This window comes from Barbus barbus (genome assembly GCF_936440315.1).
Source record: "Barbus barbus genome assembly, chromosome: 17".
NCBI lineage: Eukaryota > Metazoa > Chordata > Actinopteri > Cypriniformes > Cyprinidae > Barbus > Barbus barbus.
The window spans coordinates 26,717,802-26,744,741 of record NC_136745.1 but is presented as its reverse complement, the minus strand read 5'-3'; the positions used below and the strand labels follow the sequence as shown (position 1 = coordinate 26,744,741).

The following is a 26,940-nucleotide window of genomic DNA, read 5'->3' as shown; positions in this document are numbered from 1 at the left end:
AAATGTTTGTTATTCTCATCTCTGTGTCAATGAAGTCTTTTACTGTCTTCAGTCTAAACAGCGATGGAGTCTGAGGAACAGTGTTCTCTTGCTGTATCCAATGCTTCAAATAGCTGCTCTTATGACTGGGGGCTCCTTGGCAGGAAGTGCCATGTAATGTGCTAAAACAGTGACAGGACGGTCAAGCACAAGCTGTCGTAGTACCTCAGCCGTGCAGAACTGTCTGGCAGGCCTTGGACCTCCACCTCAGCTGTTAAGTGGAGGTGAAAGAATCACGTGACCTGCCATCAGACAGTTGCCCACGGAGCCTTGTTTATGTGCCTGTATTCGGGTGAAATACAGCACAGCTTTCAATGTGTAATATCTCACTGCACCTTGTTCCACTGAGGCATGTGCACAACCGCCCACACATATAGTTGAAGCATATGCCCACCTCCAAACATAGCAACATTATAAACAGTAATTGGGCATATGCGGACTAATGGGGGGAACTGGTTGACACTCGGTATCACATGATGATTTCTCCCTGAGATGCAATTATGTAGAAACCATCAGAAGAGGAAGTTCAAGGCATTTCACCAATCCCAGCAATCTCATCACCATTTCTATTTGCATAAAGTGCCCTGCTGACTGTCAAATGCATGTTCAACATGCTAAATAATCGCCTGACTTGATCAACCTAAATGCTGTTAACATAAACATCCAATATCAATAACCAATAACTAAAATTTTGTAAATTATAAAACAAAGATAGAAATTTAATTGCGAGTGAAAATCGATGGATGGATGGATGGATGGCTGGCTAGATTGATAGATGGATAGATAGATAGCAACATTCTAAACAGTGGTGTTAATAACTTTATTATATTTCTTCACTTAAAATTTTGTTGATGGATGGATAGTTTGATCCCATTGTTTTCCCATTATGAAAACATACTCCATTCAGTGCAACTTTCAGAAACATCCTGTAATATACCCTGAGAAACATTCACTGAAGTAAAAATTGTGACAGCTAGCTCCAGCCACCTGTTTATCATTTCGCACTGTGTTTAAGGATGTTTTCCTCACACACTTAAAGGTCAGCTCTGCCCAGTTTTGCTAAGTGTGTTTTGGCACATCGCCACTGCAGATTTCCCTCCTACTATGGGAAAATTGTGCGCAAGATGTGGAATTATCAATCCTGCGCTGCTCATTAATGTCTGAGACAGCAGGAGTTTAAAGTAGAAGTATTCATGTGATTAATTCTTCTTCTTGCTTCAGGAGTGCGCGGAGAGCTGCACATATTTACAGCTAGCATCTGTTCCTCCACTAGTAGGACAAACACGAAAATACTTCGTATATTAGTCTCATATTGGAAGATCAACAAACACGCCACCCTTTGGCAGTTTCGCTTCGTTCTTGACCATTTTAAATCCCAAGGCACAGCGAATCCATCTCGGATGATTAGCTTAGAACATGCTAGCGTAGCTCAACACGTCGCCACACGATCACAATTCGATACGTTGCCACCTTCGAGTGACACCTCTATCTGTATTCCAGCAGAATCTCATTTAGCACATGCAGGCTTGTAGCCTTTTCATCAACTTATTACTATTAAGTGCTCCTTATTTCCCTGAACAATTCCTACCCAACTCACACTTAAAGACCTGTATTGATCCTCATGGTACACACCATCCCCTCCTGATTTCATTAGGCCCCGTGCTGTTAATTACTCCACACTCTAACCTTTCAGTGTTTCATTTGGACCGACAAATTGGGTGAATTAAAAAGGAGCTGAAAAACAGCGCAAAGCCTGGCGGTGTGGATCCCTGAACTGGTATGTCAAATTCCCAATTGGCGTAATAATTAAAAAAGTTCATCAATGTTCCCTTTGCTCATCACATTATGCAGAGGCTGGGCTCACTGGTAATAGTTCTGGAGGATTTGATCTGGATCTTCATCAAGAGAGCAGTCTAAGTCCCCCCCAGAGGTTTTGTGTGGGTAAACTGCCACCTTTATTTTAGTGAAATAGATGGAAAGCATGTGCGGCAACACGCACTCGTTGGCTTACCAGCAATTTTGCTCGCCTCTCTATTGACGTGCGCCGATTTAGTGCCAATGAAGTCATTTTGTGCCATTATACGACTCTATGATAATAACTTCATCATAATTGGCTTCTGATGCTTGGGAGTGTTGAATACTCATTTTCAGAGGGGGATGAATTGATTTACTGCTTGATTTAATTATGCATTAAAATTCAATCATGTACTTTCAACCCGAATTCAAAGCAAATTTTCAGAAGTGCTCCTAGAATGCAGGTGGAGTTGAAGGACATCTTCAATTACATTGTTGGAGTTAACTTAATAATCAGATCTTATTGATTACATTAGTCTGAAGGTTCAAGATGAAACAGGATCTAGTTATTGACGAAACAACTTAAATTTTTGATGCGATGCATTAGTTATACATTAAGTGAAGACATCATCAAACAAAAAAGACTGACTTTGATAGAGGAAAAAAAAGGCCAGGAAGAGATTTGGCAGCTGAGGGCAAGGTAATATTTTCGCACTCCTGAGAAAAAGCATTTGGAGTCCACGTTTAACTGCCCATCAGTCGACAACTCTGCCCTCTACCCTCTACACTTCCTGAAATCCCTCATCAGGCCGAAGGTCAAAACTCATGGTCTCACCACGCACCTGGCTTCTGTCATTGCAGCTCAATGTGAAAAGAGAGAGTCGGAAGGTCGTTCGAGCGTTAAGCTTTGACGGGCGTATGATGGGAAAAGTAAGAACCTAATATCTGCATCAACCTTCAATGTTAACTTCCTCAGCATGACATTTAAATTGTTAATGGTTTGGATTGTTCACTTATTGAATAACGTGACACTTCCATTCATTCAGAGTGGCACCGGCTTTGTCCACGCCTGATAATGTGAAAAGCCCACTGTATTAGGGCTCATGCTGGAACAAGAGGAGGATCACTTATCACTGTCACTTAGGCCTCGCCTGGCAAACAAGACACCTGATGGTGACACTGATTAATGATGCCGGATAAGTTTGTGAACACAGCAGGGAACCCCACACAGGTTCCATCTGAATCATATTTAAGCATATGGACACCATATGGATCTAAGTGTTTCCATAAATACGATGACCAACCGCTGCGAACCTGCAGGTGTCACATTTGGGGCCTTTTTTCCTTTGTTGTGTAAATCTAGACGGTAATTCTTACTAAAAAACGAAGGATCACCTAACAAAACCAGGACATTTTACATTACTGAATACTAAAGGCGTTGCAATATCTCATATTTACTCTTCAAATAAATAAATAAAAAATATATTAGTGCGTAATAAGTCTCCCCAGACTAGGTATTTCGCTGCATTACTGCGGATGTATAAAGATATCCATAAAATCCATGTCTGTTTATACTTCATGGCTAAAAGTCTGTAATTAAAACTCTTTATGAATGCATAAATGCTTAAGTTTAATCGCTGCCTACTTAAGAGCAACGACTCGCTTATTTTAGATATGAGCCTCTCAAGTGTTTATTTACACTTTTGATACACTTAAAGGTATTGACTCGGCTTTGCCTTCTCTAACATTAATAGCAATGGTTATTGATTGTCAAGATTGATTTTAAACTGAGGGAAAGAGATGCATACCCATGGTGGACTTAAGTAATTTATACCGAGAGAGAAAGACTGAAGGGGATATCCTAATAAGCCCAGACTAATTTACTCAATAACAGTTATCCATGTGCCGCATTTCAAGTATTCATGGACCTTCCGAGTCTCAGAACAGGTCTTTGCTTATAATTTGAGCTCTTTTCTACAGAAACATAATTGCAGTTGTCAAGAAAAGCCTGTCTAGAGGCTTTTCAATACTACAAATGAGGGGCAGCCTATCTGAGAATTTTGCGCTTTTATTGCACTCAGTCTTTATGAAAAACTGTCTGTGAATAGCAGAGAGATGAGACCGCAACTCATAAAGCTGAAAACAGAAAGACAAGGTCATGTGTTTTATCTTCACATGAAAATGAAATAAAACTAAAGTAATAAACAGGTAAAAATAAATAAATAAAGTAAAAGGCTTTATAGTCCAAGAAGGATAACAAAGGATAAGAACCAAAGAGAATAAAAACATGTAAAACAGATTCTGGGCATGTGACTTGACTTGTAAACTACATTTTTCTTACTGTTCCTTTTTTTTTTTTTTTTTGGTTTATGATTCACCAAAAAGGTGAGGTACAAACCTACAGGGATCAAGGCGTGCAAAATATTAAAGTAGAAATTCTGCCATAAAAATGGTGTTTGCAGTCAAATCACTTCATAAAAAGATTCCCACGCTGGCCTTTCAATATGGATTTTCTACTCTAGGAACACTAAGCACACGGCAGCGGTATTACAGACACTATCGGATATTTTGAAAATGTTCTGGGACTGATGTGCTTGTATTTTGCTGGCCTGGCACTTGCTTTGGCTGTGTGATGTAGCCTCAACTTTGGAGGATATTCCTTTATATCCTGAGAGCTAAGAGGTATCAACATTTTACAGCAGGCAGAGTGTCCACAAAAAAATCAGCAATACATGACTCACTGGAGTCTAAAAAGAGGAACAAAATAGCACACAATTTAGTTGAAAAGAAACAAACAGCCAAGTGGATGAACAATCAATGTGTATTACAATCAATATGAAACCTTAAACACATTAAAGGCAGCGTAGGTAAACTTTTTTGTTATGCTGGTTGAAACTCTCTTCACATCCTGATAGCAATCACTAAGTTGAGTGGTCTAATATATATTTGATATGTATGTATATAATCTGTGTTCTTCTGGAACACAAATAGTTTAAATAGTTTCAATCATATAATCAATTCTGATTCATTTTTTGTTTAAATATTTGACGTCTAGATCATAAGTGACCAGCAGACCGGATGTGATAATTACCATAATTTTTTTTTATATTACATTTTTCTGTAAAATGGGTGGCTATGAATAATTATGTCTCAAATAATTATTTAAAATTTTTGAAATAGATGGAAAGTGGCTTGACATTTGTGGCCACTCTTTACTTCCGTTGTATGGAAAAGAGCAGCTTCGACATTCTGTTAAACATCTCCTTTTGCATTCCATGCAAATAATACCAGTTGGAAATGACATGAGGGGGACGGAATATTGAATATATATAGTCTATGTCATCAGCCAATGTAACAAGGGAGCAAACCTAACATTATTTCTATTCCAGACCTCTCACTGTTTTCTGGCTATGGCTATCAAACGCAGCATATGTTGTCACAGTAAACAGTGCTAGAAATCTCCAGTGCTTGATTCAGTCTGAAATCTTCCAGAGCTTGTTTATATTGAGTGTCAAGCCGACTGCTTCAAGACCTGTAAGCCCCATATGGACCTTCAGAGAACAGACTACAAGTAATTGTCTTATTATCAAGCTCTCTGCTGTATGGGAGATGCTAACAATCGGATGTCAGGGCAAAATCAGCTCTGGATTGGAGGAGCACAGTCTAATGGGGTCATCTGGTAAATGTAATGTTTTACTATCCTTTTTTTTACTACTCTTCAAACAACAAGCCTTAATTCTCCTTCCCAGAATATAAAAATATTTGGAGAAAATTTAGTATTCCACAATGCTATCATAGTACTTACATCCGTTTAATGACTATCATACCATCGCATTTCCCTCCAGCCCTTCCCCAACAAAGACTCCCATCTGTGGACCAGACCGAGGCTCTCAGGAAATCATAAATTTTACGTTTTAAACCAAACTCACTCATCGCTGCAGAAAAAAAATCACCTTTAAATATTCCCTTGTCTATTCCCCTCGGCGCCTCTCGGAACGGGGCTGGGAACGTACTTAAGAATAGTATACAAATTATTGGCAAACTTGACAGTGAAAGTCCTATGAATAATAGCATGAAGAGGATAGGGAGGGAAAGGTTGTGTGAAGGTGAGAGGCATTAATTTGCTTTTAAGCTTATGGGAGATTCTTCCATGCTCCCCGCGCTTAGCCACCCACTGTAAAGATACAGCACCACTCCTAGTGCCTGTGACACAGGCTCATTAGCATCTCACCCTACATCAGGAAAATGACTACCTTCCATGGGTGGATCATTATACCGCGTTGTAGGGAATACCTTATAACCATAAATGTGGGGAAAGCATGTGCAATAAAAGTTCCAGATGGCTTTTTTTTTGTTCCCGAATATGTAGATTGGCTTCCTTGTCAAAACAGGACACGGTGAAATGTGGAGCCGCACAAATCACAAACCCAAATGATTGATTAATTGCATGACACTTGGCAGCATGAGTGTGATAACATTGCCTGAAGACCTCTTATTTGCAGATTAAATACAGACAAAAAGTCTTTTTAGAGCCCAGAAATTAATCACGTGATCATGCCACGCTGTTTTTTTATTCTTACTGAAATATTTAGCACTAGAGTTGAATGGCTTTGTTCAGGATGGAAGATCAGATAAGAATCATGGGACTGAAACCACTCTAGCATTATCTTGATGTACTACACTTCAATTGCGTTTTGATTCAGCTCGGTATGCTCATTCTGCGCACCTCTTTTAATTTAACTAGACCTTGTTTTTTTGTGGCTGGAAACTCATTTATATAGTGGCTCCTATGGAGGTACATCAAGTGTTAGTTACATCAAAAGCACTTTAAAGGGTACAAAAAGTAGACGGCTCCTACTAATCTCAACTTACATTACAACATAGATCCATAATGAGGCGGATAAGCAGTGGTGTCAAAAGTACAGAGTAATTGAGTTATATTATGGTGACTGCATCAAAAATGAACTCAAAAGTGTCAAACACACTTAAGTAAAAATGCTGCACTTGATTTTTTTATTTAAATAATTTTCACAGCTGTTTTAAAGTTAATACAATTAAAAGTTATGCAATCAACTTTGCATAACTTTGCACATTACAAGCTCAGTAAAGAGAATATATTTATCTGTACATAAAATGTAAGTATAGTCAATTATGTGCATTTTTCATGTGTGAAATACAGTCATTTAAATAGAAATCCATGCAATTAGGGAAAAAAAGTCACTGTAAATTTATCTTCCTGTTACATGTTTATATTGTTGTGGAAAGTGGTAGCTTTAAGTTGAGGGGAACTATAAAATTGCATTAAATATCCACATAAAGCAATATATATATATATATATATATATATATATATATATATATAATTGCTTTAAATATCTACACAGAGCATTATTATATGCATACAGTGCCCTCCAAAAGTATTGGAACAGTAAGGCCAATTCCTTTATTTTTGCTGTAGAAACATTTGGGTTTGACATCAAAAGATGAATATGAGATGAGAGAACATTTCAGGTTTTATTTACAGGTATTTTCATCTGGATCTGATACACAGCTTAGAAGATAGCACCTTTTGTTTGAACCCACCCATTTGTCATGTTACCAAAAGTATTGGAACAGATAGAATTAACATAGATTAAAGTGAAAAAGACTTAATATTTAGTTTAGTTTCAATAACTGCATCAAGCCTGTGACCCACTGACATCACCAAACTTTTGCATTCTTCTTTTGTGATGCTTTTCCAGGCTGTCACCGCAGCCTCTTTCAGTTTCGGGGGTTACTCCCTCCAGTCTCTTCTTTAGCAGGTAAAATGCATACTCTACAGGGTTTAAGTGTGGAGATTGGCTTGGCCAGTCTAAAACCTTCCACTTCTTGCCCCTGATGAACTCCTTTGTTGTTTTGGCACTATGTTTTGGGTCATTATCTTGCTGCATGATGAAGGATCTCCCAATCAGTTTGGTTGCATCTTTCTGTAAATTGTCAGACAAAATATTAGTTAATTTTGCAGCTCCCATCATGTGTTACATCATTAATGAAGATTAATGAGCCTGTCCCAGAAGAAGCGATGAAAGCCCAAGCCATTACATTATTTGTGTAATGTGTACTATAATGTACACCTGTGTACACTGTGTTTCAGACGAGCTTGTATGTTTGGGATCATGAGCAGATCCTTTCTTTCTCCAAACTTTAGCCTTTCCATCACTTTGGTCCATAAAACCTTGTCCCAGAATTTTTGAGGCTTGTCTCCTATTCTTCTTGCTAATGAGTGGTTTGCATCTTCTGGTGTAGCCTCGGTACTTTTGTTCATGAAGTCTTCTGCGAACAGTAGATTGTGATACCTTCACTCCTGCCCTCTGGAGGTTGTTGCTGATGTCACTAACAGTTGATTTAGGGTCTTTCTTTACAGCTGTCACAATGTTTCTGTCATGAACTGCAGATGCTTTCCTTGATCTACCCGTTTGAGGTGTGTTACTTAGTACACCAGTGGTTTCTTTCTTCCTCAGGAGATTCCAAATGGTTGTACTTGCTATTGCCAGTGTTTGTGCAATGGTTTGATTGATTTTTCATCTTCTCTCAGCTTCACAATTGCTCTTTTTTCACCCATAGACACCTCTCTGGTTTTAATGTTGGTTACACGTCTAACTAACTATAAATGCAGTCTGCACGGATCTGAAACTGAGTGTAGACATTCAGTGCTATTTATTATTTGAATAATCAATTAATAGGACACACCAGGGCAACAAGACACACCTGTCAGTCACATGTTCCAATACTTTTGGTAACATGAATAATGGGTGGGTTCAAACAAAAGGTGATATCTTCTTTTGTGTATCAGATCCAGATGAAAATACCTGTAAATAAAAGCCGAAATGTTACTCTCTCATCTCATATTCATCTTTTGATGTCAAACCCAAATGTTTACAGTCTATAGCAAAAATAAAGGAATTGGCCTTACTGTTCCAATACTTTTGGAGGGCACTGTATATATATATATCCATATAAAACAATTATTATATTAATACTTTATGTGAATATATAGGCCTATCCAATAGTACAAATACTTATAAAAACTATAAGTAGGAGTTCAGACTGAAACAAGTGGACATTTTTTTTTACAGTACATCCTGGTAATATGAAGAAGGTAAAATTCTGTAAATTTGATTAAAAATGAGTAATTATGTTAAAGAATTCCATTAATAGTACACTTTCTGTGTTGAATATTTATTCACGTACTTCACACCGCTGTGTACGTAAGGACTGAGTATAGCACAAATATATATATATATATATATATATATATATATATGTATAATTAATAATTAAACAGCATTGCTCATTTGAAGGCTTCCAATTAATCCATCTCACAAAATAAGAATCCTTTTTATCTTGCCTGCTCTAAATTATACTCGCTTCAGTAGGAAATTAGGTGAAGTTTGAAGTTTTCTCCAGGAGTTCCTCTGAGAGCCATAAGAAAAAAGAAACATGAGAGCATTATTAAAAAGCGCAATATATGAACTAAATGACCCCTCAGTGCCAAGCTGCTTCTCCATACAGCAGAATCAGCAGATTACCTCCACCTGAAGAACTCGGGATTCTTTCACTTCCGATCACAAATTACACAATAATGGCAGAAAACCAGATTACGTTTGATGCTCCTGTGTCACGCTGAACGTGGTTGTTGTATCGTGTAACATTAAATGCAATAACCACGCAACAGCAAAAAGCAAATAATTTGAATCCTAATGGCTGCCATTCTGTTATATAATATCGAGTTTTCTCTGGGCAGAGCTTTCAAAAAATTAAGAGGTTAAGCTATGTAGTCAAGAGGCTAATGCATGGAAAAAGCCTTTGGACCCTAGCTGAACTAAATCCAGCGCGCACAATGACACCCCATTAACGGGATGGAGGACACCAGGAATGCCTAAATCCGAACGCTGAGCAGATTTCCAGGTGGACGGGAGTCAAGAGCCTCAGACTCCTGGGTAACTGCACTCTGCCACCTCCGCTGATTTGACAAATTATTCTATATCAAAGGGCTGTGCACACATTTGACTTAATTGATTGGACAGCATGTGGCGAAATCCCTGATTGGTTTAACTAGGAGAGCAGGAAACCTGCCACAGTTTCAGAAAAAAGCCACACACTTTGTGGTGACTGGGGGAAAAAAATTAGTTCCTGCCTTCTTTTAAGTATGACTGATTAATATTGAAATGTGTATGAATAATGGGACAAATTAATCTTGTTCTAATGCCATAAATCATCCGATCCGAGTGGGTTTACGTCTGTAATTCCAGAGGTTAGTATTTCTTTCATCTCTTCATTAGTCAGTTCAACCACAGCCAGATGACCTTGTGAGGGGCAAGTCTATAAATGCGGTACCCTGTGCACAGACCCCGCTTTAATACGGCTGTAAAAAACCAACATGTCTGCCAATTAAAGAGACACCACATTAACACTGCTTTTGTAATTACAGCCAAGAGCAGGAGCAATCTAAACTGAATGGAGGACCACAATCACTTCTGTCTTCTCTGGAACAGAAATCGGATTAAAAAAAAATAAAAAAAATCACCAGATGATTAAGAATGGGAATTTAACTGTTACAGTGTTGTTGTTGTTTTTTGGTATTTATTTATTATTAATTAATTTATTTACTTTTTGGTATTTTTGTATAACTAAATAAGTGAGGGGAAAAAAACGCCTAGAAATTTCAATAATAAATATAATTAAATGATTATTGCAAAAGCTGTGTTCACAGTTGACTTTCTCAGTGTTTCTAGAAGAGGCATAAATTAAATGCAATAATTAGCAAACAAAACTACTGTTCAAAAGTTCTGTAAGACTTTTTTTTTTCTGCTGTGATATAGAAGCTGAATTTATAGACTAATAGATTGAATTGCTGTTCAAGAAAAAAATATTATTGCTATTTTTAAAAACAATAGTGCTACTTAATATTTTAGTAGAAATTATGATACAGAAAAACAGTATTTATTGAAATAGTATGTAATGTTAATGTTTTGTAACATGTCTTTACTGCCACATTTGATAAATTTAGTGTGCCTTTGCTACATACAAATATTAACTTCTTTGAAGTTGACTTTTGAAAGATAGAGTGTTGAGCGATTCGTTCGGCATCAGACTACACTGGTTGTCCTGTACATGTTTTATTCACTAAAATCAAAACCAAAGCATGTGCGAGAACTGCTAACAGAACCGAACATTTAGTCCTGGCATTTTCTATACACGCGGAAAAGAAGTCTGAACAAGAACCTGTTCTCGGTTCCCGACCCTACTGATGAATCAAAACAGCTATAAATATCCTCAACACAGATGCACACACACGCAAACTGCTGCACGGCAGACTCGAGAGTGGGGCGGTTGGTGTACCTTTTCTCTGTTTGACATGAACATGCTGTGCTTGCTAGTGACAGGCTCAGCATAGCCCTGCACCCAGAGGTCACAACTGACCTTTCCGATTGTGAGTTTTTCCAGCTCTATCACATGTTTGTCTAAAGATGTCTGCCAAAGCATCCTCAGGCGCAACGCTGAGACGGCGGTATGGGTTCGGGCATTTTGCTGCTTGTCTTCCAGCATCACGCCTACTCCCTCCTGAATGGCAAATGTACGCGAGCAGAGCCCCCAACGCAGAGCACGCTGCCTTGAGTTTTGCATGCTATGCGGCTTAATTGCTGCATGACTAGCCTGTTGTTGCATGGCTGGAGGGATTTCCATTTATTATCTAGTATGAATTTTTAAGATGTGCTAGTTCACCACCGGTTTCCCAAGTTCAAAACACCATTTGGAGTAGAATGTGAAGGAGTGCACGGTCACGAGGCTCAATTTCGGAGTGGTGGGGGAACGTGACATCACAGAGAGCGATGAAATACAGTGGGATGGGGGGTGTGGTAGTCACACCGTGCCTAGATCAGGCAGCTCGTGCCAGGGTTTCGCACGCATCGCACTCAGGGAGGGAAGGGGCAAATTCTGCACTCCATCTGCCATCTGCTTTGCCGGCTCGACGGGGAGGTTCAGCGACTCAGCGCCTGCTAGGGTTAACTCAAAGCCTTGATGAATGGTGTTTAAATACCTGCAGAATATCAGCCGGGTCGTCCGTCGGATCGGCAGAACAGACGTGCCTGCTGTAATGTCAGACAAATGATCACTTTCCCTCAAGTCGGGGCCACTTGATCAACGTTAAGCGTGAAGATGTGCCATCCTTCACGTTCGAATAGGAGGTCTGAAATTGGGACTCTCTCCACTTTCACTACTGACCTATTGTGAATCGCAGCGGCTGGAATGAATTACCGCTGAGAGGACAAACGCATAATGTAAGATATTATTGGGGAATTTAACAATGCTCAGGCCTCAGGGACTCTCACAATGTAATGTATGGCCTTTGGAGTACAATTGCTATGGAAACTAGAAGCCCTGGGTGACCAAGTTGCCCACCCACACGGACAGCCGTTAATCATCTTCACTCCAATCCTGGCACAGCAGAATTTGGCCAATGTGTCAAGCAGCAATTATGTATACTTAGTGTTCTCTCCACCCCCCTCGGCTTCGCTCTCTCATTCTCCCGCTATCCTTCTCTTCCCCTCTCCTTTCCGTATAATCACGTAGCTTTTAAAAGCTCTCTGTTCATTAGCTCCCTTTCACTGTGAATGCATACAATACCAGCAAAGAAAACAGGACCGGTCTTAGTGCCACACAGTACGACATTCCTATTATAGAAATCATATCTAACCGTTTAGCCATTATACTTTCATTCGGTGCTGAGTGACACACCAAATTACTCCACTGCTCCATTGCTTTCTTTGCATATTGGTTTGTGCAGATCACAGGCGCTAATGGGAAGCGACAATACAGAGATTATGTTCTGCTGGTCGCGGGGAAACTTTAACGCCATCACAAATTGGTGGCATCCCTTCATTACCTCCATCCAGATCAGCTGTTTCGAGGCGAGCTGACAGCAACACGGGAATTACAACGCTCTCCATATTTCAAGGACAAAACACTGCAGCCTGTGTGTCTAGCAGGTGAGTTCGAGCGCATCAGCACTGTATAGAACATGTTATTAGAGGAGATCTCGACAGGGGTGAAGCGCGCGGGATCGTGTGAAGGACGGGTCAGCAATTAGAGCCCCGTTGTGTGCCGAGAGGTTCAGGACAAAGCTGATTGCCTTTTTCATACGTCTCGCGACGAGCACCTGGGTGATTTGTATAAATATTTTGCCGCTTTCTCTTGCAGCTTCGAGTCGCTTTTGATGGCTGTCGGTATATTAGGGGATTGTCAAATCAGACCCCTTGCTGACGGGCTGTCTGACTTTCACTGACTTTTCTGCGAGGTCTTTACTCTTGACCCACCCAGTCAACCAGAAAAGGACATGAGCACTTTGGCACATTTGGGGTTAGTGGACTGACAATGGTGCGAGGTTTGGCAATATAACACATTACTGCCTTTCTCACATGGGCTGCGTGAAAAAGCCCATGCTAAACTGCTGAAAAGCCAAGGCAGCCAGCTTTCAAGTAAGAAATAAACTCTTTTAGTTCATCTATACAAAGAATTCGACCGATTCTTGTCACTGTTTTGGTAAATCTCGAGCCCAAAAAGCATGAAATCACAGATAATTCGACATCTTGTTGCAATACTACGGTTTAATTCAGGGCCTTGTTTCCAACCTGAGATAAGACACAATAAAAAGGAAATATCTGCTGTCATGCCTCCTTGCTCTGGTACATGGTGGCGTGGAAAAATAGACATGTTCTTCTATTTCAACGTATTCAAGCAGAAAACAAAATACATTTTGAAATATTCACAGAATAAAATGGTCTCCCAGATAAAAATGTCCATGATGCATGGGCACTAATTTTATATATATATATATATATATATATATATATATAGTGGCAGGAGGAGCAAACGACAGACACAGTGGGTGCGGCGTCAGGCCTCGCAGAGGTTTTTATTAAACAAAAATGGTAAAATAAAGTGTCCAAAGGGGGAAAAAAGTGTCCAAAATAAACAGGGGGATCTGGTGTCCTCGTCATGCTGCGGGGCTTGTGAAGGAGGGCAGTGTTCAGGAGGGAAGGGTCCAGGCAAGGGGCGGAGTCTGGTGGCCACACGCGCTCCCATCTCGGGGGCCGGGGCGCGAGTGGCGGCGGCTTCTTGTGAGCGGCGTAATCCCTCTGCTGGCCGCGGCTCCTCCGGGGGGTGCTGGCTGTCTCCCGGACTGCGGGTCCGGCAACTCATGTCTCGGGAGGTGCGGGGAATCCCTCGACGCTCCCTTCCTGGACCCACGAGGACACCAGCGTGCATGCACGGGGAAGAGACCGGTCTCTCGAGGAGAGGCGCGCTCGGCATTTAAGCAGCAGCGGTGATGAGGCTCCATTCACATCAGGTGCGCCTCATCACACGCCACCAGCCGTGACTATTCAGTGCCCCTCCTCTCTCGCACACCCACTCCCGTCGGGAGCCTGGTGAAGGGCGGCGAATACGGGACAGGGTGGTGATGATAATAAGGGGGGAGGCAGCCGACTCGTCACAATATATATATACTGTAATATATATATATATATATATATATATATATATATATATATATATATATCAGGACACAGATTAAAAGGTGACCCAACACAATAGCAAAATCAGTTTATCACATAAAAGTAAAAAAAAAAAATCCATTTAAAATAAATAAATAAATAAATAAAGATTTTTACCTTTTATAGTTTTGTGGAAAAGTAAGGCAATGTGTACAAATTGCTATTTGCTTATTTGGTAGATGCTTTTTTAAGGTACACATTTAATCAGTTCATGCATACCCTAGGAATCGAACCCATTACCTTGGCGTTGTTTGCACTAGAAATGTTTGTGCAAGAGAAATTTGCAATAAAAAAGCACAGCCTGTGACGTCAACAACAAAAAGACACATTTTCACATTGTTCTTCCCTTCTGTTTGCGTATTAGAAAATACAAATGGGGTTGTGATCTACCAGTTTAGAAGCACTGATTTCCAGATGCAACAAACTGTAACGGCTTTATCACACAGTGAAAATACAAGTCCTCTAACAGGCAGAACCATTAGTAAGACAGTGACTTACCTTGTGGGGGCACGTGGCTGGGACAACAGAGAATGTTTTATCTGGAGTCTGGCTCTGGTTCTAGAAGAAAAACAAATCACCCTGTGTTAGTTATTTTAGTTGGAATAAAACTGTTGAATTTGAGCGCAGTTCCTATAAATTGGGGAGAACAAAGTGACCTATTACATACACTTATTCCTAAGAAATGGAAAAGCCAATTGAGTGAATAAAGGTTAAGGTCATCAATCTGTGCTGGTAGAACATACCGCCAACAGATGGTTACAGCAAAACTTCTCCATACAAGCCTATTTCTGCGTCCACTGCTGAAAACATGAGCGTAACACATAGCACAGGCTTCATAACATATGCAAAGATTCTCAAACAGGATTTCATTAACCAATTAGCATATTGTAAATATGGTGCTACATCAGACTGATACATGAAAACCAACATTAAAAAGGTTGCACGTAGGTAAGTCAACAAGGCAACAACAGATGGTCCTGCTGTTTGCGATTATGCATGATGCAGGGCCTTTGCGCACTGACAAAGGCAGCGCAGGGGGAAATGACCATCTTGAAGTGACCTCACATTCATATGAGGGAACAAAGCCTGCACAGCAGGGGACAAACTTCTCTCCCTAATATTTGTGGGATGCACAGTTGATTCCAAGCAGGTGCTGCCAGTCATTCTCTTACATCAAGTTATCTTCTTTTTGTAGGACTAATGCTCCCTGACACTATTAATGGCTTCCTTATGGTATTACCAAGAGAGATGAAACATTGAGCGGTCCAGACTTCAACATCTATATTTCATCAGCACTTAGAAGAGTCAGCATCGGCTGTGTGGTAACCTCACTTCACACCCGCTGTTGGGTAAAAGACAAACACTGCGTGGTCAGCCCTAGGCATCTGACATAATAGAAAGGAGCTTTGTTCCACTCCTGAAAGAATGAAACTCTACAGAGACATAGGTTACAAGATTTAAATTTTTTTGCGCAATTGGCCAATTACAGAATCATCCTTTTCCTTTTCAACCTGATTCTTATACTCCTGCAGACAGTTTTTCCTTTAATGAGCTAGTTTTAAACAATACATGATATTGTAACCTGAGCAGAGCTGGCTCAGGAACTCAAGTAGGAGACTAATAAAGCACATGTTCTCCTGGTTGCAAGGGCAGCTCAGAGGACACGACATGTTTATTCAGGAGATCACTCATCGCTCACATTGACCTGTGTCTGCTCTAATTTGGTCAATCAAAATATCTATTAAGCTCTCTGTTAAGAACAGTGCAATTTGAACTCAGTTGCTCCACATGGTACAAGAGCAACAGTGCTATTCTGACTCACAGCACGATTGTGAATGTGATATCTTATACAAAAGTTCAATAAACAATAAGCTTATTGAAAAACTTATATTTTAGACAATTTTGCCAGATACTTTTTCTATTTTTTGTGCCAGCTGTGAAACAGAACTGTCACGTCTTTAAGCAACACGCAGCAGTGGTGTTTACTAGTTCCTGAATGAATCACTGAACCAAATTGGTTGAGTGAATGATTCGATGACTCACTTCCAAATCAATGTATTTAAATGAATCAGTTGTATGAATGATTCAATGACTCACTTCTATATGAATCAGTTTAGTTAAAAGAATCGGTTGCATAAACGATTCAATGGCTTAATTCTAAATGAATCATGCTAAATTTGGATCGGCATACTAGCATAGTACTCTAGCTATTTTTGTCATATAACAACATAGTAAAAATAGTAAGAGTTGTATATTAGTTCTGAATTCAGCATCAGTGTAGTTGAAAAAATGAGCTAAGTAAATTATTCAATAACTTGCTCCAAAATGCTGCTGCAAGATTAATCTTTAATGAGCCGAAAAGAACGCACGTCACACCTCTATTCATCAATTCGCTCTGGCTACCAATAGCTGCTCGCATACAATTCAAGGCATTAATGTTTGCCTACAAAACTACCTCTGGCTCTGCACCCATTTACCTAAATTCAGTACTTCAGACCTATGTGTCCTCTAGAAGTTTGCGTTCTGCAAGTGAATGACGCATTATTGTGTCATCCCAAAAAGACAAAAAAATCACTTTCACAGACTTTTTCATTAACTGTTCCCACCTGGTGGAATGACCTGCCCAACTCAATCCGAGCAGCTGAATCCTTAGCCATCTTCAAGAAACGGCTAAAAACTCATCTCTTCCATCTTTATTTAACCCTCTAACTCCAGCACTCTCTATTCTAATTCTATTTTGTCTATCTGTCTTCTTTTTATTTATAAAAAAATAAATAAAAAAATACACACACACTTGACTATCAGTTGCTTATTTATTCTCTAACTGCTACCTTTTCTTGAAAAACTAACACTAGCTTTCTTTTTTCTATTCTATCTACTTGTTTCTTTAAAAAAGTAAGTGGTGTATGGCCAAGTATGGTGATTGAGGGTGGAGAGAGTGTTGGTTATTCACTCCCCCACCTACAATCCCTGCCAGATCTGAGACTCGAACCCACACCCTTCAGGTTACAAGTCCTACTCTCTATCCATTAGGCCACGACTGCCACGACTGTATATATGGTTTCCAGCTTTTCTGTGTGTTGCTTGTTTTTTTTATAGAACTATTTTCATAGAGGGAAAAAGGAAGAAAAATAAATAACCATTTCGTCAGAAACGGTTATTTATACAACTTTTGCATAAAAAGCAGTATTAAATCATGCTGTATATAAAACTGAATACCAATTACCCTCTGGCTTCATCCCGACGGCTAAATCACAGTCGTGCTGATATCCAGAACAACACCTCTTGCTGGTGTGATAGTGTTTAAATAAACTGGGCAACAGTTATGAAACAAAAACATATTGAAGGAAAGAAATCTCTTTGGAAAAACTGCATTTGTGTTAATGCTTTATTTCCTGTTTAATGTTTTGCTCAGCCACGGTTAATTATTTAATATGACAGGTATGCTGCGCGGAGTGTATTAACTTGTTCTGCATGTTTAAATAATATATGATCCCATTAAAATCTGACATAGATGACAGAAACACACGCCACTGGGGCTTTATTCATTTGCAGGTACACAGGCACCATTATCAGGCGGTGTTGACCCAGCGTGTTCGATTGAATGGCCTTTCTACAATGTGTGGCAAAATTATACGTTGCACTGAAAGCCTAGGCTATGCAAATGCTACATAACTGCACTGGTAAAAGCGGATGACTTCAATGCTCTACTATTATTTTGGAGAGCGGATAAGTCTATAAAATAAGTGCGGATGGAGGGAATGGCTTTCAAATACTCGCTTTTTTACAAAAAAAACTAAATATACTCTTTATTGGTATCTTCCATCCTTCTCAGCTCCTTCCATAATTCATGCAGCGCCAGTAAACTTGTGAAAGCAAAATGTGATTTTGTCAAGGTTGTGAAGTGCAGTCAAACAAACATGATGGAAAATCCCAGATAGAAGGCAAATTTATTTATCTTCTCATTACGTGTTACATCTCTGCTTCAAAGTATAGAGACAAATTAGGTTGCTAATATTGCTAATATTAAACCTGTCTGCTGTTCCTCCCCAAAACAAGCCATGGAAGTGATTTCTACACTTCACTCTGCTGAATGTTTTCCCCTCCAAATGGTAGTGGAGAGAGAAAGAGAGCAAGCGGCAGGCTGCAAAGAGCCGTAATCTCCTTGCCAGCAGTGTTGAGGCTGACTGACGCTCAATGTGCCATTGCTATAAAGGGGTGCTCTTTGAAATGACAGCTTCCTACAAGTGCATCAAGACACCAAGGTTTCTTGCTCCTGGTGTGCTCATTTGCTAAGCAGTGTGAAGCCCCTTCTTTTAGACCGGTCTTGAGAGCTGGAAGAGGTCTCAATTAGACCTCTGTAATGACTTAGAGGTGCAGGTATGCTGGGTCTGATTCTGGTATTACAGCCGCATCGGTCTGCGTAAAGAAAAGAAAAGAAATAACGCAGCCACTTGTGTACCATTTATACAGATAATAACTGATTCCAACTTTTAATATGCCTTGCTGTATCAGTGAATACGCTGTTTTGATGGAAATTAAATATGCTACTATTCAAAAGTTTGGGGTCGTTAGGATTTTTTTTTTAAAGATCATTGTTATTTTTGTTCAGCAAGAACACATTAAATCGATCAAGAGATACAAAATAAAGACAATCATAATGTTACAAAATTTCTTTTTCAAGTAAATGCTGTTCTTATGAACTTTCTATTAATCAAAGAAAAAAGTATCATTGTATTATTTAAAACAATGTAAAAGTAAAATGTATTCTATAAACATTAGTAAACATAATAAATGTCTTTTTATTAGAATTAGTATTAGAATGATTTCTGAAGCATCACGTGACACTAAAGACTGGAGTAATGCTGAAAATTCAGCTTCGCCATTACAAGAGTAATTTACATTGTAATAGGAATCAGTTATTTGTATATACGCAAGTAGTAAGTATGACAATATTCACTGTATATTTCAATCAAATAAATGTAGCCTTGGTGAGCATTAATTATTCTTTCAAAAATGAATGGATGAATGCAAACAGTGCTATCTTTTAAACAGTGGTGTTTGTTGCCACATATTTTGCTAATCATTGTCAACGCTAAACTGTGAAAGTCAATAAATGCTGAGATAATTTTATCGTTTGACAATGTTTTTTTTTTTTTTTTTTTTTTTGGCCAAATACTTATTCCTTAGAAGCACTGGGGGAAAACATGAATGGTTTACATATATGGCAACCAGCCATTCTGGTGGGTGGGAGTATAAGTGCAGACCTTGGTAAATTTGTATATAAGTGCAGATCTTTGAAAATTAAAATTTATTCCCATAATGTTTTATGACGGCGGTGTGTAAAATCTGTTACCATCATATTTTTCCACTTGCAAAGTAATTAAATATTTTAAATAGTTGTTTAAATAGCATTGTGTATCATTTTTATTAGGTTTTGGTGAACTTGTTATTATCAATTATCTTTATCTCTAAACTGTTATCTTTAAACATTTCAAATATATATATAAAACATATTCCATTAAAATTGATTAATTTAGCGTTAGATGGCACAATGCAGTTTATAAAATTTTAAACACTTTAGTTGCATGATAAAATGTTTAAAATTCTTATAAAAAAAATACTTATATAAAATACTATAAAAAATCAGCTGGTAAAGGCACTTGTTTTATAAAATGACCCATGGTATGAGTGACTGTGCTTCTCTTTATAATAACGATAAAACCTGTTTTGCTCAAAAGTACTGTGGGCCATATAATAGCCGAGATCTCATTTTGAATGATATATTTTTTTATTTACGGTTGACAACAAAGATAAAGCAAATTTTGTCACATACATATATAGCTAGGTGAGGAAACACAGCCGCGCACACGCTCCTCTCATACAGACACTACTGTATCCCTAGGCCATAATGAGCCTGCTACGTGTTTTAAAGGATTAGCTGCATTAAAAATCACATTTCATTCTCAAGCTGAGCAAAACAAAGCAGTTCATAGCAAACATGTTCATTTATTACTGCTTTGCAGGGGTTTAAATACAAAGCATGAATATTTCATCACTGCTAATCTGATCTGGTCGTGCATGTGTGTGCATTTATTAATGAACTTAAAGAAAATGACAATGTACAGTGTACACTATCGGTCAAAAGTTTGAAATGATTAAGATTTTTCAATGCTGTTGAAGAAGTCTCTTATTCTTACCAAGCCTGCATTTATTTGATAAGTACAGTAAAACAGTAATATTGTGAAATATCATTACAATTTCAAATAAGTCAGCATCATTATTCCTATACTATAATGTAATACTATAATAATATCTATAATAATACTAAATTAATAATAATCATACATATCATTAAATGCATTTAGAATGTAACAAAATGTCTTTTGAATGTTCATCAAAGAATTCTATAACAAATTATTATTTTTAGAAAAAAAGTTGTTTTTAAAAGAGATAATAAGAACTATTATTAATAACTGAGTACCAATTATAATTGAGATGCAAATCAGCATATTAGAATGATTCTGAAGGATCATGTGACACTGAAGACTGGAGTAACGATGCTGAAAATTCAACTCTGCATCACAGGAATAAATTACATTCTAAAATATATTCAACCAGAAAACAGCAATGTTCGATTGTAATAATTTTTCCACAATTTTAATGTTTTTAATCTAATTTTAATCAAATAGATGCAGCCTTAGTGAGCATAAGAGGCCTTAAAAACAAAATCTTAATGATTCTAAACTTTTGACTGGTGTGCAAAGCCACAAAAAAAAAAATTAGCCAATCAATTGTTCCTAATGTAGTAGTGCCTTTTGTTTGATATTAATGGCACTGGCAACACAGTTCCTGAGCGAACCCCGCAAATAATTCTGTTACTCAGCCAGCCCTCATGAGATAAAAAGCCTCAGGCTGAGAATTGGCAGGAGCGAGCGCCGAAGTACTTTTCACCTTAAAAGCAATCTTAAAGAGAGGGTCTGACGTATTCACATTAACTTGTCTTCTCCGATACGCACCAGGTGGAGAAGACTCACCGCGATCTCAGACGACTCCCATTTAAACTCACAAACAAGAGCACTATTCACCCAAGGCAAAATAAGGAGCAGGACTTTTCTGGCAGCCTGGCACAGTGAGGATGCTCTGGCCCAGTAACATTCTCCTCACACACTGGGAGACTTTGTACTTGTTACTTCCTGGCTGACACTCAAGAGTACTGAGCGTTAAAAAAGTTGCACACCCCTCGCATGCTCTTGATTTTTTTGTCTCCGTTTATGACACTTTATGTTGTTGTTGTTGTTGTTGTAATATGAAAAAGCGAACCAAAAAAAGAAGGAAAAATAAGAGGAAGCAACAACAACACCCACATTTCTCTCTGTGGGATTAAAAGGAGGTATGTATTTCAAGTATTATCAGATGCTTTCGATCACATGACTTCCATGGTTTTGATCTTGAGACAAAAAAAAAAACATCTTAGCAGCAGTGGCACCACATAAAATGACAATGTGATGACAGTCGTGTAAAATATAGAACCTAACAGGCCTAGTTTACAATGAAACAGTCACAGGTGTGGTTGTCAGATGTGTCTTCCTTAATGCTGTAATACTTATGCATGCAGCATGTCTGCCTTTGGAGTGGGGTGGGCAACTTATTCTGTTTTCCTGGATTTTTCTTCCTGTTTCCATTTTTGACATCCCCTATTTCTGAAAGAGTAATGGTACAGGGTTTCCAGTGTGAAGCGGGTGCTCCACACACAACAGTAGATCTGCTTTAAAGTCCCTCGGCACTGCTATCAAAGTGCTTCTTCACAGTTGATCATTAGCAATTTAAAAGCCTTAGGCAACTCGAAGCCCTCAAACTGAGCAGTGCAATTTAGCGGCTGCCTCGGCCATACAATCAAAGGCCGTACTGTACATTTATCATTCGGGACTTCCACCCCCAAAAAGAAATAAGGGGAATTTGGCTTTGTGACTGATATAGGGCCTGAATTCAATAACTGCGAGCCAGAGTGTCGTACATTTTTGCCGACGTAGAGAAAGAAATGTATTTTATTGTTCTCCAGGATCATTTTCGAGTAAGTCCTCTCCTAGATAAAATCCACCATGACTCGAAACAATTATTTTGATGCGGCTTCGAGCGACGGAAGCTTTCAATTTGAGTGGTTCACCTAAAATCATGATAAGGCACGGTTTCGGGCACAAACCATCAAGGAGAGGCCGAATATCATTTTAATGGCAAAAAAACCCCTACCAGGCAGTAAAAGTACCCACCTGCCACATACTGAAATAAGTCCTCTCATTCATATCCAGTCTAAATTCATAGATTCAGATAGTCAAACAACAACAAAAAAAGAGTCATATCTGTTGTTTTTGGCCTGTATTTGGACTTGTATCTGAATTTGTGAATTTGTATGTGAATTTGTGTAAATTAGCTTTAGTATTAGGAAGAAAATGTGCACACTGGAACTTATGGAACTTAGGAGTCATGCACTCATTATTTTTGAGGGGGCATGAGTGTGTGTGTGTGTGTGTGGGGGGGGGGGGGGGTTGTCATGTGACACATAACAGCCACATTTTTTCCTTTTTATTCAAAATATTCCCAAATGCATTAACTATATCATGAAATATCTTGATTCTCACCTTTATAGATTATGATAGTTGATCTAGTGGGCAATGGTCAAAGTAACCTAATAATGTAACCTATTAACTATGCATAAATATCTGTCTGTTTACTTAATTAACAGATATGGGTGTCATGCCATAACATATTTTAATATGACTGACTTTATATTTAATGTGAATTTAACATTGAAAGTTAATGTGAATAAAAACATTGTAAATTAGGCTACTAATCATAACACTTTCATTGTACAGAAAGAAAGCAAAGAACATTTAGCTACATGATCAAAGAACATTTACTGACAGTCTAGAGTTCAAGCACTCTCAAAAACTCCCATTAAAATCATTGAAGCTGTTTACACTATGAAATGAATATCTTACTTAAATATTCGTACACACATTTGCACTTTGTTGTTTCCAACAAGAGAATTCGCCAGAAAGAGGTATTCAGTCAGCGAGCAAGTGAGGAAAACACCGGGACTTTAGCGATGTCTCATCTGAACGCCTCTGATTGGTCATTACTGTCATGGTGCACACACGAGGAGGAGGACGTAAACTCAAATAATAGTCTTTACTGAACACATCAAGGCAGGGCAAGACAAGGCTTACAGACAGGAAACACCGGGGGTAACGAGTAGACCAGACCAAATCTAACTGAATAGACAGGACTAATATACAAGGGATAATCATAGACAATTAGACAAACACGGCTGGACAACAATTAACTAATAATCACATCAGACAAGGAAAGGAAACAAACCAAATATGGACACAAGAGGCAGGAACACATGACACACACGACAGAGGACTGACAATTACATTCATAAGCTCATCAAAATCGTATGTGATTGGTTACAATGCGCAGTGCTGTAAAAGCGCATCTGTTTCTGGCTCAGCGCCAGCCAGCGAGCGCAGATTTGAATTTAGCACCAGATGATATGATGCACTGAATGATTTAATCACGCTGGTGTGATTGTACTAAATATAGAAAATATTAATCGGCTACTTTTTGTCTTTTTGAAGCTGCATTCAAAATCCACTTGGCTCAAAAATCTGAGGGGGCACGTGCCCGCTTACTTTGAATGGGCATGAAGCCTCTGAATACATGCGTGAGTGACTTGTCCAAATGACTGAATCACATTGACTGAAAAACATCTGAAGATTCTAACACATTTAGCTAACGCAAAGAAAAGAAACATTTCCAAAGAGTGATTCATTCACAAATCAGACATCTGTAGTTCTGATTCTGAACAGAAGGCGGAAATACATGATGTGATTAACGATATATTTTGGAGGAAAAAAATGTTTATCAGTAAGGTTTTACTAGAGCTCAGGCCATGAAAGTTAAATTGGTCAAATAAATCTGAGCCTCTGCGACATAAACACAGCACCGTCACGATGTCATCACTGGTGGTTATTTTGAATAAGTCACTTATAATATTTATAGCAATAGCCAAATATTCATTGTATGGGTCAAAATTATCGATTTTACTTTTATGCCAAAAATCATTAGGATATTAAGTAAAGATCATGTTCCATGAAGATATTTAGTAAATTTCCTACCGTAAGTATATCAAAACTTAATTTTTGATTAGTAATATTCATTCACTTAATTTGAACAACTTTAAAGGCAATTTTCTGAATATTAAATTTTTTTGTACACTCACAATCCAGATTTTCAAATAGTTGTATCTCGGTCAAATAATGTCCTAACAAACCATACATCAATGGAAAGCTTATTTATTCAGCTTTCAGATGATCTATAAATCTCAATCTCAGTTTTGTGTTCCAGGGTCACATATGTCATCTTTATGTCAAATTATGCAAGTACACTTATGAAAAGCGTATGCTTTATGATGAATTGCATGCTTAATATGTATAGAAATAGTCTAATCATCATATGGACTCCTAAAAACAGGCAGAAACAGGTTAAAAATGTAAACCGAATAACAGAAATGGGATGTAACTTTAACCTCTACATTATTTTATGAGTAGTGAAGTAGATTTCAGAAAACAAATAGTAGGCCTATCTTATTTTTGAAAAAAAAAAAAAAACGTTTTCCATATCATGAATAAAAACAAAAGAGAAAATATATGGGCCACCTCCCTCAGACTCCTTAGAGACCGTATCCCATCCAAAATAAACGTGTTATGAATGCGTGCTTCATGTAAAATCACACACGGTAGAAACAAAGCGCATCGTAATTATGCACGAACATCCTGTACGGAGTCACATGCACACACAAACCCTGCAGATATTTGATTTGTGCCTGTGTGTTCAGCTTGTCTAAACTTAGTTGAGATTGCCAATTCGGTGTGGTGTGTTCTGAGAGCATGTGCCTGGTGGTGTCTCAGACCAATTTGTCATTCCAAGCCGGCTTTGTGTGTTGCCAGCAGTGAGACCACGGCCGTGCGCAACTCTGATCCTGGCAGCACCGAGGGACTAGGGCAAGTGTTCCACACACTCAACTCGGGGACAAATAAAGGATTCTGCCTGCTGATCCTGGTCTCTGAGGTAGACGAGCAGAAGAACCAGCTTTGCCTAACTTCTCCTCTGCTCCAGAAAAGAGCTCATCCAGTAGAATGTGTGTGACAAGATACAGCTATCTATGAATGGCGGTGGAGTCTCTGCGAAATTGCTGTGATTTAGCGAAAATGTTAACTGGTATTTGGTCGCACTGAATAATTCATAACCTTTGGAGATTCGTGAAGAAAACAATACTTTTCTTTCCACTGCGTCTTTTATAAATATTATGATTCTGGGATAAAATGTGGCACAGAAACGTGCCATGACTGACCCAGCTTTAGCGTTCGGCCTTAATAACTTTGACTTTAAAGCAAGTCGTGATGGATTTATGTTTTGCTTCGTAAAAAGCTTAATATGAGCACTTCAACATTTAGAGGCTTTTCTTTCGTTTTTGTTTTTGAGGCTAAGTGGTTTATAAGCATATTGTTCGATTGAGTCATCTGTTGTTTAAGCCACCGTCAGTGGAACAACTCGAGCCTGGCTTATAAGATTGAGACGGAAAAACACAGCGGTCGTATGCATGTCGGGTTCAAATGGACGAACAACGGCGGATTTTAAAAGCAAACTGATCCTCGATGACACTCCAAGTCTTTGTCATTTCCAATCCTCTCTCTCATTTCCTTTTCTCTATCTGCTAAAAAGCGCTATGCATCTTAATAAAGACGCAACCGTGCGATCAAACGCTGGCAGGTTGACGTACCGTATCTAAATACAGGCATTCTGTGACATTTAACACCATAGCGGCCAGATTAGGGCACTGGATGTCTGAAAGATTCAATTGTGGGACCAAAGAGAAGTCAAAATTTGAAGAGAAATTGGTAACCTCATATGCAAATTGCAGGCTGTTAACTGAATTACACAGCAGTCAGTCCAAATGTTGCTGTAGATGTGAAATAGTGATCTTTATGTTGAGAAACACAAATACAATCATTAAGACCTCAGAATATTTTTGCACAAATGCAGTGATGACTAAAAACTGTCTTTATATTTCAATACAGTGCGCACCTGATCATGTCTAATGCTAGATATTTTAACCTAGACATTTACAAAGGATTTATGTTTGAAATAACTGCAGTTTGTTTAAACTTTCTAATCATCACAATAATGCTGGAAAACAATAACATATCACTAAATCTGCATATTAGAATGATTTCTGAAGGATCATGTGACACTGTAGACTAGAGTAATGTTGCTTTAAAAGACAGCTTTACATCATAGTAATAAATAATTTTAACCTAGACACTTATGTAATAAAATATGAAATAAATGTTCTTTTGAACTTTCTACCAATTAAAATAATGCTGAAAAAAAAATCGGTTTCCACAAAAAGCATTAACCAGAATAACTATTTTCAACATTAATAATA

The 26,940-nt window shown here is 38.5% G+C and overlaps 1 protein-coding gene across 1 annotated transcript in view; it reads right to left on the bottom strand.

The window, feature by feature from the left end:
• LOC306883000 (protocadherin-11 X-linked-like) overlaps positions 1-26,940 on the bottom strand; it is a 169,904-nt gene that overhangs the window by 77,535 nt on the left and 65,429 nt on the right. Inside the window, exon 4 of the mRNA XM_079438043.1 lies at positions 14,928-14,987. Coding sequence (XP_079294169.1) covers positions 14,928-14,987 — 60 coding nt within the window. The remainder of the gene's footprint in view (positions 1-14,927; positions 14,988-26,940) is intronic.